Below are 16,781 nucleotides of genomic sequence, written 5' to 3'. Positions count from 1 at the left end.
TATGGGGTCCCAGGGACCACCAGAGGTTGCAGGGGGGGGTCCCCAGATAAATTGACCGTTCTTGCGAACCAAATGGACACTTACAGGTCTGTAACTTGAGAATGCAAAATGGAACCAATTACCTTACGGTCTGTAACTCATTGATTGAAATATTTATTAACAGTTTGCAGAATTACAGTACATTTCAAGCACAAACTCAATACAAAGACTGTTAACTGTGAGTGGACGACCCAATAAATAAAGCATTACACTTGTTTACAAGAGGGTCCACCTTGTTCAATTCATCAAAACATTTAGAGACGTACAAATAGACACTTTTATATAGCCAAAGAACAGAACAGGAATTCATCATAAAGGAGATACAAAGGGAAAAGAAACATACAGTGGGGGGGGGGGGGGGGAAAGGGGTGGGGGGCAGCGCGCAACAGGCACAAACACATCTGCTGACCACATAGCAGCCATGTCAAAACTCCACCCCCTACCTAACGTCTGGGTATCCGAGGCTACCCCCTACCAGACTCGGCTCACAAAGAAGCTGGAAACTCGACACTGTCGACACATGAAAGACAAACGGATCAGACATACACGGAATTCCACACAACTTCCAGACAGTGGAGAGACGGACTGCCTTTCTACTTCTACAGGAGGGAAGACCGACCCAAACCACTGCTACAGGAGGGAATACCGACCCAAACCACTGCTACAGGAGGGAATACCGACCCAAACCACTGGAACAAAGTGAAAGTAAACTTCAGGGAGGATTAAGGAGCATTAAGGAAGACAAGACTGGCTGATTTCCTTTTGTTTTGTTGTGTTTAATTGTTGCTTCAACTCGGAGACAAAAATGGCTTCCAAGTTGTGTCTCTCAGAAGAGGACTTTTCCTGTCCTGTGTGTTTTGACATCTTTAAAGATCCCGTTATCCTGTCGTGTAGCCACAGCTTCTGCAAAGCCTGTCTGCAGGACTGGTGGGCAGAGAAGCTGTTAAAGGAATGTCCCGTTTGTAAGGAGGAGAGTCATTCAGTGGATCCGCCCAGAAACCTGGCTCTGAAGAACCTGTGCGAGGCTTTCATACAGCAGAGAAATCAGAGGCACGGGAGCCGTGCATGTTCGCCGACCTTAACGCATGTTCGGACTAGTAACGGGACTTCGGATCTAACTTCAACTGAGCCTGAGGTAGCCTGGCTAATAAGCCAGACCGAATCAGCCGTTGGCCAGGCTGAGCCTGAGGGTCTCTGCGGTCTGCACGCTGAGAAACTCGAACTGTACTGTCTGAAATGTCAACTGCCGGTGTGCGTCGTGTGTCGAGACTCCGAAAAACACCCCAAACACCGATTCAGAGCCATCGACGGAGCTGCACGCTTCCACAAGAGTCCAAAAATCACTGAACGCCTTAGTGGAGAAACTGTGGAGCTCTTCAACACGCTCAAAACAAACTGTGACCAAACGGCAGAACACATCAAGATCCAGACCCGGCACGTAGAGGCGCAGATGAGGGAACGGTTTAAGAAGCTTCATCCGTTTCTACGTGACGAAGAGGCGGCCAGCGTCGCCATGCTGAGGAAGGAGGAGCAGCAGAAGACTCGGATGATGAAGGAGAAGATCGAGGGTCTGAACGGAGACATATTAACCCTTTCAGACACGATCAGCGCCGTGGAGGAGCACCCGAGAGCCGAACACATCCCGTTGCTGCAGAACTCCCAAGGCCACAAAGAGTTCAGTTAAAGTTCAGTTAAAATTGCAGGACCATGCACAGCCGGTCTCGGGAGCCCTGATAGACCAGGACAAACACCTGGTAACCTGACCTTCAGAGTCTGGGACAAGATGAAGGACATGGTCTCCTACACTCCCCTCATTCTGGACCCCGACTCGGCCTGTCCAGGACACGTCCTGTCTGATGATCTGACCAATGTGAGGCATGGCGCGGCCTATCCAGGACACGTCCTGTCTGATGATCTGACCAATGTGAGGCATGGCGCGGCCTATCCAGGACACGTCCTGTCTGATGATCTGACCGGCGTGAGGTATGGAGAGACACAGCAGTTTCCTCACAACCAGTGGAGGTTTGGAGGCACCAGCTGGCACCTCGTCCTGGGTTCTGAGGGCCTTGAGATGTTGAGGTGTCACACAACATAGACTGGAGAGACTAAGTGGGTTAACAGAATCTTAGACAGAGAAAGAGAGAGTCGGACCGGGTACAATTTGGAGCATTGAGTGTGTCAGAGTCCAGCTGTCGTTCTCTGATGCTGATACGAACACACACTTATACGCCTTCACACACACACACTTCCACTGACACACTATCCAGGCATTGGAAATGCTCAGACTGTCCCTCTGGAGATATCACCTTGTAGAGTCAGTGTAACACTGGGCCAACACAGTTAGACATAATGATGATACATTGTTATGGATCACTGTCTATATTCAATAATCAATAATTAAAAGCCGTAGACTATTATCTAATGTCCATTGTCTATTATACATTTGCTACTGTATGTAATGTCAGTGATGCTAACACTGAACAATACCATTTTAATTATGCTATTTTAATGTTATTACTGTATACTATTGGTGGTTTAAGGTATAAAGTAAATCAACAGTAATGTTGATAACTTTATTATAAAATGTACCAGACTATTCTTTCCACAGGCAAAGAATGTCTGCGAGTACAGTATGAATATATATATACACACACACTATATATATATATATATACTGTATATGACACAATATACAATGGTATAAACAACAGCTACAGTACAAGACATTAATGTACAACTAGGACGTATGCTTCACAATCCAGGCGACGACTCGCGAGTTCACTTCATCCATGACGGATTCCTCTGTCCTCCCCTTCACCGCGAGACCATGGCTGCCTCCTTCTAGCCAACACACCTCCGCTGTGGCCTTCATCTCCTCCAGCACGCCATCGAAGAGGACCTAGGAGAGGACAGGGACGTGCAGAGGGTGTTAGAGACGCCATGACTGCCTCCTTCTAGCCAACACACCTCCGCTGTGGCCTTCATGTCCTCCAGCACGCCATCGAAGAGGACCTAGAGGAGAGGCAAGAGAGAGAGGCAGGGGGCTGAAATACCGTACTTCTGGACAAAAATAGCTGATCTACAAGCTCTCAACGCGTCGCGCTGCGACACGTTGAGAGCTTGTAGATCAGCTATTTTCAGGGGCGCAACCCAGCACTCTTCTTTAGCTTGTGGAGATGCAGGTGTAACGACATGGATTTCTAAAAAGAAATTGTTCAACGCAAAATGATGCGTTTTAAGTTCAGGAGACTTTGGGGGGGGGGGGAAAGCAATTCTTCTGAATGCTGCCATGGAAAGGAGAGGAGGGCATTTGCATTTATTTTACCGTAGTAAATGCTGCATTCATGGTCTGGAAAGGGCAGTTGTTTTACAGACGGGTAAAAAAACTAAAATAAAAATTTATTTAGAAGACAGTGTAGAATCGTCCTCAGGTCTAAATGGGTTGAGGACTTTTAAGACCTTTTTAAGATTTTTTTTAAAAGTAAGACTATTACTGAATCAAAAGTAATCACCAAACTATACTAGTAGCCGAAATGTTGTGAACCTGTAAAATTAGTGTTTTTATAATAAAAAACTAAACGTTGTGGAGCAGAGCTGTGTGCAGACATCTTTTCTCATTGGGCCTCTTACAGAATTATGCCCTAAAAAGATGGAACCAGAGCAAAGTGAAATTAAATAATGTCAATCAAATGCTGGAAGAGTCCAACCAAATGCCATTGGTTGCGTTGTTGTGCAATAACATAGCCTCCATTAATAAAATGTAGATTTTTAGTACCCTGTTGCACATGTTGTCCTGGGCGCCCGACACAAACAGAACAGGCATCTGTGGAGGCAGCTCCCGGAGGTCCTCGCTCCGCTGCCGATGGCTGTGCGTCTGTCCCGGGGGGTGCAGGGGGAAGGACAGACAGACCACCCCCCGGACCGAGTCCTCTGTCTGGTCGCTCAACTGTCTGGCCAGAGCCACGGCAGCACGAGATCCCATGGACCTGCCTATGGGGTGGCACAGAGATGGACAGTAGTTAGTTAGTTTCATTTATTGTCCACATGTGGAAATTTGTCTTCGGTCTCAAACAACAGTAAAAAACAAACGGTTACAACAACAGCAACAACAACACTTAACACAATTATTTTCTCATGGCAAAAAAGTGCAGGACAACAGTGTCAAATACATTGGAAAAACAACAAATCTAGCGAGACATGGTATCATTTAGTACCTTAATGGCATTTGGGATGAAGGAATAAAAAAAAAAACATACAGTTAGCTTTTGGTACTTTGTACCGTCTACCAGAGGGAAGTAGTTGGAACTCCCTGCAGAGTGGATGAGAGGTCGTTTGCTATCTTGACAGCTTTCTTTTTTACAAAGTACCTCCTTGTAGATACAGCTTCATTATCTATTATCTAAGATCTCTTAAAACATTTTAATGCCATCTAGAATTTAAATTAAGACCCACACTTGCAACGAAACTTAAACGTGAAGGACCTTCGGTCACCCGGACACATTCATCAATTTCTACTTTCTCAACACTTTCCTCTTAACAATGAATTAATTTACTACCAACCTGAACCTACCAGGATGGATGGATGTACAGTAGATATTAAATAATGCACGAGTTGTGTTCACACACATCTTTTTAATTAATGCTTACCTCCGAGGAAAATGTGGCTTATGGTGTATTCATCCTGCGATCTCAGGTATTCCTGGCAAGTGGAAAAGTTATTAATTGCATTTAATCGATGTACGTCAACACATCAGGGATCAGGAGTCTTCAACAGGGGGACCACTAGGGGTTATATACTACAGATATACCTAGATATAGATATTAGTATATACAGTAGATATACTGTATACTACAGGGGGCTTTGTGTGATAGGAGCTATTTGAACACTAGGCATCTCTATTCTGAGGGGAACATTAGCAGAAAATAGACCATCTAGATCTGTACAAGTTTAGAGTATTTAAGTGTCCGAAAACGACACTATTAACATGAATCCAATAAGGCTACACATTGACAGTGCTGTCAAACAAGTCTATGAATTTATCTAAATAATAATAGTACCCAAAGCGCTTTACATAAAACAGTAGGAACAACTTTAATTCAAGAAACAAAAACAAAAAGGCAAGTACAATGTCAGTGCTAGGTTAGAAAACATGAAATCTATTGAAAAGTTGAATCTGCAACACGATTTATACAATATGTAGTGGGGGGGGGGGGGGGGGGGGGGGGTGGTCCCTGCTTCATCTCTCAGCTAAGGGGTCCTTGCCATGGCTTGAAAAAGAAACGTTGCATTAGATGTCATTTGAACAGTTAAACACACTGAACATATTTTTAAGAAGATGCCTATATACCCACCCAGGCGGCGCGGAACGCCTTCACCCTGTGGCCCAGGTTGGGCCCCTTGCAGGTGAACCGCAGACAGGCGTATCCGTGGCGGGCCAAGGCGTGTGCCAGAGACACCAGGTGTGTGAAGTTCATGTCTCCTCCCGCGCCGTGCGTGAGGACGACCGCCACGTCGTGCACGCCACGGTCATGTGGTACAGCGGCGGCGGTGGGGAGGCACAGTGCTGCCTCCAGCTGTTTGCTCCCAAAGGGAACCTTCACTTTGACCTGGAGAGAAGGTAACATGAAAATAATAATGAATTGCATTTTTATAGCGCTTTTCCAAGTGCTCAAAGCGCTTTACAAATGGTTCATTCATTCATACATTGGGAGGTGAAGCAGCGAACAGTCGACGCCAGCGTCCTCACTTCCCACATTCACACACCGACGGTGGCGAGCTCACACCGACCGACTCATTGGAGGCAATGTAGGGTTTTTTAGTGTCTTGCCCAAGGACACTTCGATATGTAGACATGGAGGAGGAGCCGGGATTCGAACCGCCGACCCAGGGATCATTGGACGACCTGCTCTACCTCCTGAGCCACAGCCGCCCTAAATGTGTTGTTGGCACATGAAGAAACATGTGCCAACAACAACAAAAGGTTTAAAAGGTTTAAAAGCTATAAGAAACAAAAAGGTAGAGAGATAGATTTAGATTTAGTATACATTAAAACAGGGTAGGGCTATAAGAGGTTAAATAACTGATCATTTTTCTGGGGACCCCCTTGGCTTGAGTCCCCTCCTCAAGGACCCCCCCGTACCCTTGGAGGGCCCTGGGGGGCATGGAGGTCCTCGGACTTAGAGAACCACTGATTTGTATTCATTTTTTTTGTTTTTAATCAAATCAATATTTAGCATATTTACAACATTCAAAATGTACCGAGTGCAGAACAAGACAAAACACATCAACAAGACAAGTAGCCTATGCATCATGTGTATAGTCACACATGGCACAGACATCATGGCATACATGTGAAACCTAAGGGTCCATTTGGTTACATTTTCTACACTCAAGAGTTTTTAGAGTCCTAGAAAATTGTAGAATTTAAGTTAGAGAACCAGCTGTCATACTCATAGTAAATCAGTACAGTGTCATTATTCTAAAAGAAAACCTGGAGACTCACATTCACTAATTGGGTCTTTATATATTATGATTAAAATATCGAAAAATAACATTATAATGGCGTGTTACGCGTGTAAAACAATAAAATCTCAAATTGGACATTGGACATTGGACTTTAGTTTGTGAACGCAAAGCGAGCATGCTTCATGTTTACCTCCTGAAACTTGTCCTCCATTCTTCTCTGATCTCAAAAACATTCGTGTTCGTGACGTCGGCTTTTATCTGACTGTTATGATAGGCTGTGTCGTGACGTCGGCATTTGTCTGACTGTGATAGGCTTTCCTGAGTTCGTGACGTTTACATGACACGCCACTGTGATAGGCTGTGCCTGTGTGAGTTAGTTCCGTGAGAAGAGGAACTCACACCCAGCATGGCAGCCTGATGTGTTCTATGATGGCAGCAGAACCCTGGAATAAAGTCAACATTCCTTTACCTGGCGCCGTTTCATCTGTCAGGATATCACAGATCACTGATGATACAGGTCAGTTAGTTAGTTTGGAGGATGTCATGATGATGATCACTGTGGTGTTGTGTTATTGTCCTGCTGCACACTGCCCGAAGTTACTCTAAGTCTGCTCTGCTCACATGCATTTATTACCCACATGGGACTGTTGTTTCCACAGGATCATATTACAGCCTAGGCCAGGAGAGTGTATCTGTAGCCTGACAGTCTGCATTTTCATTTCGTTTTTGATTGATTGATTGATTTAAATATTTATTAACAGTTTGCAGAACTAGAGTACATTTCAAGCACAAACTCAATACAAAGACTGTTAATTAACTGTGAGAGGACGACCCAATTAAGCATTACACTTGTTTACAACAGGGTCCACCATGTTCGATTCACTTTGTAAGGGCCAAATAATCCCAAATGAGTACCAATGTCAAGTGTGTTCATGTACAGTAAGTAGGCTATGTAACCTTGGGGTGGTGAAATAAATCTGGCAAAGCAAGAAGACTCAGAAGAGCATGCCTGTACGTGTCGTGTGACTGTGTGTTGTTTATGTTATCATTGGGGATGACATAAATTATAAACAATAGCCTATATCCGTATAGCCTATCCGTGGATATGCACGGTTTGTAAATCCTAAAGCCTTGTTTATACTTCACTGTGCAACGGTCCCATGCTGGAAAATAGCAGATATGCAAACTCACAGCACATCTCATTCAAGACACTGAACTTGCAGATCTGCCGTTTTGCCATCCAAATGCATTATATGGTTAAATGGGCCCTATAAGAGATGCAGAAATTAACTAGAAAAAGTGCCCTTCTGGGCACAGGTCTCCACCAGGAGGATAGGAGAGTGTGTGATGTTTGGCAAAATGTTTAGGAGTAATTTAAACATGTTTGTGTGTGTGTGTGACTGTGTGTGTGTGACTGTGTGTGTGTGTGTGTGTGTGTGTGTGTGTGTGTGAGCCGCAACTTGGCCTGTTGTAGCGCCACCATGAGGCTGATTTGAAAACTGTCAAGTGGCATTTCAGTATGGCATGTTAATACTTAGTGTTAGCATTATGCTATAGCTATTTTTGAAAAACTGTGAAAATGTGCCTCAAATCTTTGAATATATATTATTACTGAGTGAATATTTTAACTCAGATCTTTGCTTCTGGAGAGGTCCCCGGAACAACATATTTTCAGATGGGGGGGCGGAGGCATATTGCATATAATTGTTGGGGTCCTTGACATGAAATATTGAGCACCACTGACTGATACAGAAAAAATAGTATTTCAGAAAACTGTCATTTTTCACATTTCGAAGTCAGGTCAAAATGGGTTAAGCACTTAAACCCCAGCTCTGGATTGTGGGGGAAAAATGAACACACACTAGCATAGAGCCGTGAGGAACTCCTCAACTCAACCATTACTTTAAGTGCAACATCATTTTAAGTGGAACATCATTTTGATTGTGTTTTCCAGATGAAAATGTTGACCAGCTCCTGCTGGAAAATGACAAAGTCCTCATGCTGCTCCGGAGCGAGCTTCTCCAGACTGAAGTCCGTGTCCTCTACGAACTGCTGTATGTTCTCCACTACAGCACCAGGGGGAACCGAACCTTCAGAGCATTGAAACAGGTGAGGCTCCTCCAGTCGTACAGAAAAGTCGTGTAGAAAGATAAACAGCCCATCCCAATTGGAACCACTAGCGCAGAGGGGTCCTAAAATGGTAAATGGTAAATGGTGCATTTATATAGCGCCTTTATCCAAGGCGCTTTTACAGAGATTGTGCATTACATTCACCCATTCATACACCGATGGCAGCGGAAACCATGCAAGGCACCAACTAGCACATCAGGAGCAATTAGGGGTTCAGTGTCTTGCTCAAGGACACTTCGACAGTAACTCTGGGGGAGCCCGGGTTTGAACTGGCAACCTTACGGTTACCTTCCAGGCACTCTACCCCTGAGCCACCGCCACCGTCCTCAACTAGAAATGCTGAAGGTCCACTAATACTTTTTTGAAAAAGACTAAGGTCCGGTCCTATGAGCGTGACGCGGGCCGCGCAGCAGCCAGCGGAGAGCGGGGCTCTATGCCTGTTTAGTACAGTACAGTACAGCCAGCGGATAGCGGGGCTCTATGCCTGTTTAGTACAGTACAGTACAGCCAGCGGATAGCGGGGCTCTATGCCTGTTTAGTACAGTACAGTACAGCCAGCGGAGAGCGGGGCTCTATGCCTGTATAGTACAGTCACACCAAGGCAAGCTTATACAAATCAGATCTCCTCTGCGCATGCTTAAAGTGGCAAAGCAACCTGCAAAATGAGTTTAACATTGTTTAACGTTGTTTAATGCAATCAGACAAGACTTTTCTGTTTGGATGTCTGGGCTGTCGAGGCCAGAAAGTAGTTTTTTGCCACTCAAAAGTCAGTAGGCATTCCTGCATAACTTCCTGGTTTGATGATGATGTCACGCGCATACCCTCTATACTGGGGTATTGGTTGTATTGGTTGTATGGAAATAAAATGTTTCACAAATATTCCCCTCCAAAAAATGAGAGTTATTGTGTTGAGGCACAAAGAACACTTTTATTTTGTCAAGTTAAAAAAAAAAAAAAAAACGCGGTAGCGGCTGACTGCCGCGACGGACAGATTCCCGGAAACGCTCTCCTCCGCTGCGGTCAGCTGCGGGGGTGGAGCTTCTTTTCCATCCACCAGCTGTCTAAAAACTGGGAAATTACGTAAAACATAGCTTCTTCTGTCCGCGGCTGTCGGCTCAAGTGTGCCCATGCTGTCTGTCTGTCTCTCTGTCTGTCTCTCTGTCTGTCTGTCTTTGCATTAAAGTAGCATTATGTGTGTGGCAGGTTGAACAATGCATCAACAGGTTGAAGGAGATGAAGCTGGATGCTGCCCTTCAGGATTTGACGGATCTGTGTCCAACTAAATTCCAAAGGTACTAATGATCAGCTGTTAAATAAAATAGCAGATCTACAAGCTCATAGCTATGAGCTTGTAGATCTGCTACTTTAGAAAAATCGTGAAAATGTGGCACGAATCGTAGAATATATATATTCTTTCAGAGTGAACGTTTTTAACACAAATCTTTGCTTCTGGGGACTCCCTGGAACAACATATTTTCACATGGAGTCGGTGGGCAATTAGGCCTACATATAATCTTGGAGGTCCTTGACATGAAAATGTTTGCGAATGACTGACATAGAAACAGGGTTTTTCAGAAAACCCTATGTTTATAGAATATTTCTCCGGGTCTAAATGGGTTAAATCTATTTAAGAAATGGCTCTGTTGCTGTGCCTTTTAGCCTATGATGCAAATCCCTACTGTCACTACTAGTCCAACAAAAACATTAAAAAGGTGGAGGGTAGCACTTTAACTTAACAAACCAACAACATGCGAGCATGTGATGTCAACTAGAACCTTACCTTACCTGCTCCATTGGTCTTCTCTGCAGACTAATTGAAACTTCATAACATAAATGTTACATTTATGCAAATATGCACATGTGGTTTCTGTGTCACATGTACTGTATCATACAGTATGCGTATTATTATACTTTATCATTGGCTTGTACTGTGTCTGACTGCAGTGCACTGTTCACACATTTTGAGAGCAGTCTAATGTAATTTTCCTGTATTTCCATGTCATGTATGTTGCCCACACCGATATGTCTTGTTTTCCAGAGAGCTGAGCATGCACAGTGAGGGTATGGAGTGTGACGTCCCCATATATGTCTTGTTTTCCAGAGAGCTGAGCATGCACAGTGAGGGTATGGAGTGTGACGTCCCCAGTCAGCCCATGCTGGAGTGGCTTTGTCTCAAGGTTCTGGGAGCTGCCCGGCTCATGAGCTGCACCATGACTCACTGTGGCAGAGCCTTCACGTATCCTTCCATGGTCCAAACGCTTTGACTCCCATTGATTGATTGATTGAAATATGTATTAACAGTTTGCAGAATTACAGTACATTTCAAGCACACACTCAATACAAAGACTGTTAACTGTGAGTGGACGACCCAATAAAGCATTACACTTGTTTACAAGAGGGTCCACCATGTTCAATTCATGAAAACATTTAGAGACGTACAAATAGACACTTCAATATAGTCAAAGAACAGAACAGGAAATCATCATAAGGGAGGTAAAAAGGGAAAATAAACATATACATTCACTGTGACCAGTGTTGATTTCATCAAGTAAAACTATGACGAAAAATGTTCGCCGGCTGTGTTCTTTCACTGATGAACTGAAAACTGAAATAAAATTCGGCAACATGAGGTTTCTGAAAAATCACACCCGTGTGAACTGAGTGGTGCAATTCCCCCCCCCCACCTCTCTCTCTCTCTCTCTCTCTCTCTCTCTCTCTCTCTTATTAGCAGGCAGAGCAATACACCTCTCTCTGTTTCTGGTGCCCCCTACTGGTATTAATAAGTAACATACTCGTGCTCACTTATACACACATACAGGTACACGGACATTGCTGCTTGTAGGAGTGGTTGCACCACTCAAAAATGTTGAATGCTTTCTCTTACAGTGCCATGCCCAAAACAGGCATGTCAGGTTGAATGTGGTTAAAGATTCTCTGAGGACTCAGAGAAAAAGTCAAAATATTCATGACAGATATATTGGTCAAACTGATATACTGTATCATTGCTGTCGGGGACAAATCTTATCTCCAGATTTTGACTTTTTCCCCCCGTAAATAATAATGCCCTACTTGCTGATCATCCTACAGTGTCACACAAAAGCATCACAAGTATCAGATCTGAAAGCTAGAAACTCAAAGCGATATGAATCCTGAAAAATAACCATTTTGGACATTTGACATTTTCCACCTGACAGAGGCGATATCAGTCTGGCTCTGCTTCTTCAGAATGCCTTCCAGAATGCAAAAAAATCAGTCCACAGTTGTTTATTTTTCACTACATTTTACGGACAGACGGGATGTTGTTTTAGGGAATAGGATTTCTACTTATAAAATAGAACATTAAACTTGTATCTCCTCCGTGCCACTTTATGGGTTTTCCCTTAACCTGTGGTACCTGCAGACTCTCGAAGCAGACTCTGAAGTGGGAGGAGTTCATTATCTTGAATGTAGTGATAACCGCCATGCTCAGCCGCCTGTGGTGAGTTCTTTCTGCAAGGTACATCAACGTTATTCCAGGTCCTAAATGGGTTAAATTCACACAACCTTTGTCCGCCCCTCCCTCCCCAAATCAGGGTGTTCTTCCGGGGCATTCTGGCCAACCTGGCTCCCCTCTACACGCAGATCCTGCGTCTCCTCGGAGAGGTGTCCCAGGCTCGGCCCATGCCTTACCTCAAGGACTACTCCCTTCCAGCAGACATGGATCAGTTCCTGGGACCTTCGGAAGACGAAGAAACCGCCTCCTTGATAACGGCCTCCGCCGTGCGAGATCCGAAGCAGCTGAAACGGGCGAGGATGGAGATTATGAAGCATAAAGAGATGCTGAAAATGGCGAAGGAGAAGGAGGACAGGATGACCGAGAAGAGCTTCGAAGAACATCACATAGGCATCTCTGTGAAAAGAGGTGTGTAAAATGTTAAATTTGAATCATGTCATTAGAATCATTGAGGCTCTCCTAACCAAAGACCTTCACTTAATTGGACGTACCGGTAGTTCAAGACATCTCAAAATATCTTGTTCCAGGGACCTCCAGAAGCATTTCTTGAGTCGAGATAAAAATGAAAATGTAGTAGATTCCAGTGACAAAGTGGAAGCTATTATGCACTAAATTACTAAACTAATTTATACATTCCTCTTTCACAGTGGGAATCTGTGATCTTGATGGCAAAGCTTTGTGCAATCTCTTCAAGGACTTTACAGAGGTATGTGAGCCAAATAAATATATGATCACTTGTCTCTCCTATTTTTGTCAATTTGTCAACGATTTGAGCACAAACAATTTAACAAGCATTCATCATCACATCTTAGGTCGTACGCGACGTACGGTCTAATGCTTCTATCATTTATGTTCATACATTCATGGGTTGAAAGTTATCATTCGCCACATGACTGATTTCAGTCATTTGGATTCCATAGAAGCCGCATTTCTTCAACCGATTTGGTTGCATGTAGAACGGCAGTAAGTTGAGACCCATTTTGGGCGGGAACCCCTCTTGGTGTTTTAAGCATTATGTTATACTTTAGCCATTTAAAAATAGCAGATCTACAAGCTCATAGCGCGCCACCGAGTGGCGCGCTACGAGCTTGTAGGTCTGCTATTTTTGAAAAATCGTAAAAATGTGCCGCAAATCATTGAATATATATTTTCAGAGCGAATTTTTAACTAAAATATTTGCTTCTGGGGGGGGGGTCCCTGGAACTACATATTTTGAGATGGGGGGGAGGGGGGTCCGTGGCCCAATAGAGATAATTCTGGGGTCCGTGGCCCAATAGAGATAATTCTGGGGGTCTTTGACATGAAAAAGGTTGAGCACCAACGACATAGTTTTTTCAGAAAGATGTTAGGATTCAGAAGCCTTTTTTTAAATCAAACTCAGTCCAAAATGGGTTAAACTTCAGTCAGGGATATTTTGTTTATTCCATGTTCTGTATATTGTAGGAGTCTACCGAACCAGAATCTTCTACACAGGATGCTGCTGCTGTTGCTGGACAGAAGGAGATGTTCCACAAACACGTGACCGTAGCGACCACCTTCAGCCAGCTGTTGGCCCACCTGGAGAACATGGTCCCGTGGTGCAGAGCCCACCGCCTCGGACGGGAAACGCGCCTTCTGTCCTTCGTCCACCTGAGGTGTCGTAGGATGAAACACCTGGAGGCGGCGGGTTTCAAGTGAGGGACATTTTGGTGTTTAAAGCTATATCTATTATTGTCGTCTTATTTATTTATTATCATCTTATTGTCTTCTTACTTATTATTGTCTTCACTTATTATCCCATTAATACTGGGAAAACATCTGTGTAATTTTAGATTTTTGCGTTGGTTATGACAGAAATGGCAGATCTACAAGCTTATTTATCATGCTATATTTAAATGTGTTTGAAAATAGCAGATCAGGACAACATTAAAGAGGTCAGGACAACATTAAAGAGGACAGGACAACATTAAAGAGGTCAGGACACAATTAAAGAGACCTCTTTAATGTTGTCCTGTCCTCTTTAATGTTGTCCTGACCTCTTTAATGTTGTCCTGACTCCTGACCTCTTTAATGTTGACCTCTTTAATGTTGTCCTGACCTCTTTAATGTTGTCCTGACCTCTTTAATGTTGTCCTGACCTCTTTAATGTTGTCCTGACCTCTTTAATGTTGTCCTGTCCTCAGTGTCCAGAGGAAGCTGCGGCGCTTCAAACGGGACGCCTGCTGGGCCTCTTCTTCTCCGACGGGACCGGTCCTCCCCGCCAGCGTCCGGTCGTCCGTCTCTGCCCTCCGGAGGAGGAGGAGAGCCCACCATAGAACTCGTTTCCCGTGTCTCCGGGAGAGATTCAACCACAGGACGATGGCCAGAGTCCTCCACGCTGAACGCAATCCGTGTGAAAGCCACGGCAAGAGGACTGAACTGCCCAAAGTGTTTCAAAAGCCTGCAATGAGGAGGACACAACAAGTCATGGACCAGGACCAGGCTGAGAGCGGCGAAAACGCCTCTAAAATCACACCTCTGGCTTCTCTTTCTGTGAGCCGCCACGATGAAATAGATGATATATTTGCCTCGGTTGGCTTCTGACATTTTTAACCCATTTTGGGGGTGGGAACCCCTTTTGGCGTTTTAAGCATTATGTTGTACTTTAGCTATTGAAAAATAGCAGGTCTACAAGCTCATAGCGCGGCATCGAGCTTGTAGGTCTGCTATTTTTGAAAAATCATGAAAACGTGGCCCAAATGTTTGAATATATTCTTTCAGACTTCAGAGTGAACGTTTTTAACTCAAATCTTTGCTTCTGGGGGGGGGGGGGGGGGGTCCCTGGAACAACACAGTTGAGAACCACTGATATATAGAAACATGGGTTGTTCAGAAAACTGTCAGGATTTAGAAAGGCATTTGTAGAATCGATCTCAGGTCTAATTGGGTGAATTTACACCAACATGAGAATTTCAACGCGATAATTGCACGACTTCAAGAAGTCGAGAAGGAAGGTGCTTTTGGTCGAGAGTCTATTAGGAACACATTTTTGACCCGTGTTTGGGGAGGGGAAGCTGGGTGGGGAGGGTGGTCTTTGTCGCTGCATGCACTCCTACAGGCTGGGGAGAGGGATGTAAAGGCTCATACATAACTTTTTGGTGTAGTTTTTAAAGGGTTGGAAAACTACACCATTACGTCAGTCGCGGTGACGATCAGCTATCACCGCGGACACAGACCCATCTCTATCAGACAAGTCTTTATCACCCCGTTCACTGATTGGTCTAGAAGTTGGGTAAACCACAGGGAGGCGGGGTCAATCCTTAAGGACATCACCGCGAGTATGACGGCCTCGACTCTTATCACCGTTTTAGGTTATAAGCTATCACTTAAAACGGTGATAACCTATCACCAAAAACTGGAGTATGTATGAGCCTTAAGATGGAGGAGTAGGCTGGAGATGCTCTGGGCGGAGGGTTGTTACATATTACTGTAATATTATTACTTTTTTACAGTAACCTGTAAAGTAAGGTATTACTCTGCCAAAACAGTAATATTATACCTATTTACTTTGTAAAACAAAATAGCACATATTACTCTGGATTTGTTGGCTACCGTTTAAAAACATTTAATTTAAAAGGTCAAGAGAGATTGCTCCTTTAATTTATAGCTTTTTTTTGGCTGATTGGCGACTCTTCCTAATATTATTATTATTGAAAACAATTGGATTCAGTTCTAAAATAAGCTGACTAAACTAAACATATTGTGGTGTTGTAGGATCCTTCTTTGCAGGTGCGGGGGCGCAAAAGTATAATAAGTCACATATATATATTATATCATATATATATATATATATTATATCATATATTGCCCAACAAAGTTTTACAATATACTGTCCGTTTAGATATTTTGCAGCCAGTGTGTGCAGTTCATATTGTTGGAGTATGCAGCTGAAAATGACTGAGGGAGAGAATGTTGAATATTTTGTTTTATATCCTGCAATAATTCACTTTGGCTGATTGGAGACTTCTTATTCCAATGAATTGGATTCAGTTGTAAAAGGAGCTGGCTAAACAGATTGTGTTCTTTAGAAGGGTGGAAGGGGCCCGGTTGAAAAGTAATATAAAGTAATATGTAACTATAATTACTCTTGATTCCAAGTAATGACAAGTAATTTTTCTAAGGAGTAATATGGAAAGTAAACGTATTGCTCTCCTAAGTAACACTGCAGGTGAGCCAGTACGGTACAATGTCAGTGGCAACACAGAAAAGTGTGGCGATGTAAGGGGTAAAAAAAAATCTATTTGGGGAATAAAAGGTTCTTTTGCACACCTACAAAGGTTACAGGTGCATATGAGGAGACCAGACCAAGGGGGGTAGTTTATGTAACTCAGTAGCTTAATAAACTTTCCCCATCCATCCTTCCTTTTCGATGTCTCCTTTTTGACTGATACCTGTCCATTCAAACTCTAGACGGGTGCCTGCCCCAAGGTTATTAGTGCAGTCGGCGATAACTAAGAGTTCTCAACAGGCCCGAAAATTAAGTCCCGGCCCTCATCAAATCCTGTACCCTCAAGAGAATGTCCCCGCTACCACCCTTAGATCTCCAAATATGGAGCTGACCTGTTCTAATAATAATAATAATAATAACTTGCATTTCTATAGCGCCTTTCAAGAAACCCAAAGCGCTTTACAACA

General features: G+C 43.8%; 2 protein-coding genes across 2 annotated transcripts; one reads left to right on the top strand and one right to left on the bottom strand.

The window, feature by feature from the left end:
• Window positions 1-2,718: 2,718 nt before the first annotated feature.
• On the bottom strand, window positions 2,719-6,752 carry tex30 (testis expressed 30). The gene is made up of 5 exons (XM_083776204.1): window positions 6,696-6,752; window positions 5,392-5,646; window positions 4,687-4,738; window positions 3,815-4,029; window positions 2,719-2,938 (listed from the first exon to the last, which is right to left on the bottom strand). The coding sequence occupies exons 1-5, from the start codon at window positions 6,714-6,716 to the stop codon at window positions 2,777-2,779; spliced, it is 705 nt and encodes a 234-aa protein (XP_083632330.1). The 5' UTR covers window positions 6,717-6,752; the 3' UTR covers window positions 2,719-2,776.
• A 152-nt stretch (window positions 6,753-6,904) lies between these two features.
• On the top strand, window positions 6,905-14,802 carry rmp64 (ribonuclease MRP subunit p64). Its single transcript, XM_083776831.1, has 9 exons — window positions 6,905-7,022; window positions 8,460-8,614; window positions 9,839-9,927; window positions 10,737-10,871; window positions 12,036-12,113; window positions 12,208-12,536; window positions 12,776-12,834; window positions 13,572-13,801; window positions 14,291-14,802. Exons 1-9 carry the CDS (start codon window positions 6,923-6,925, stop codon window positions 14,688-14,690), a joined length of 1,575 nt encoding a protein of 524 aa, XP_083632957.1. The 5' UTR covers window positions 6,905-6,922; the 3' UTR covers window positions 14,691-14,802.
• The last annotated feature ends 1,979 nt before the right edge of the window (window positions 14,803-16,781 follow it).

Source organism: Protomyctophum parallelum, assembly GCF_964188405.1.
Source record: "Protomyctophum parallelum genome assembly, chromosome: 11".
Lineage (NCBI taxonomy): Eukaryota > Metazoa > Chordata > Actinopteri > Myctophiformes > Myctophidae > Protomyctophum > Protomyctophum parallelum.
Note: the sequence above shows the minus strand (reverse complement) of the source record. Positions and strands in the feature narration are given on the sequence as shown.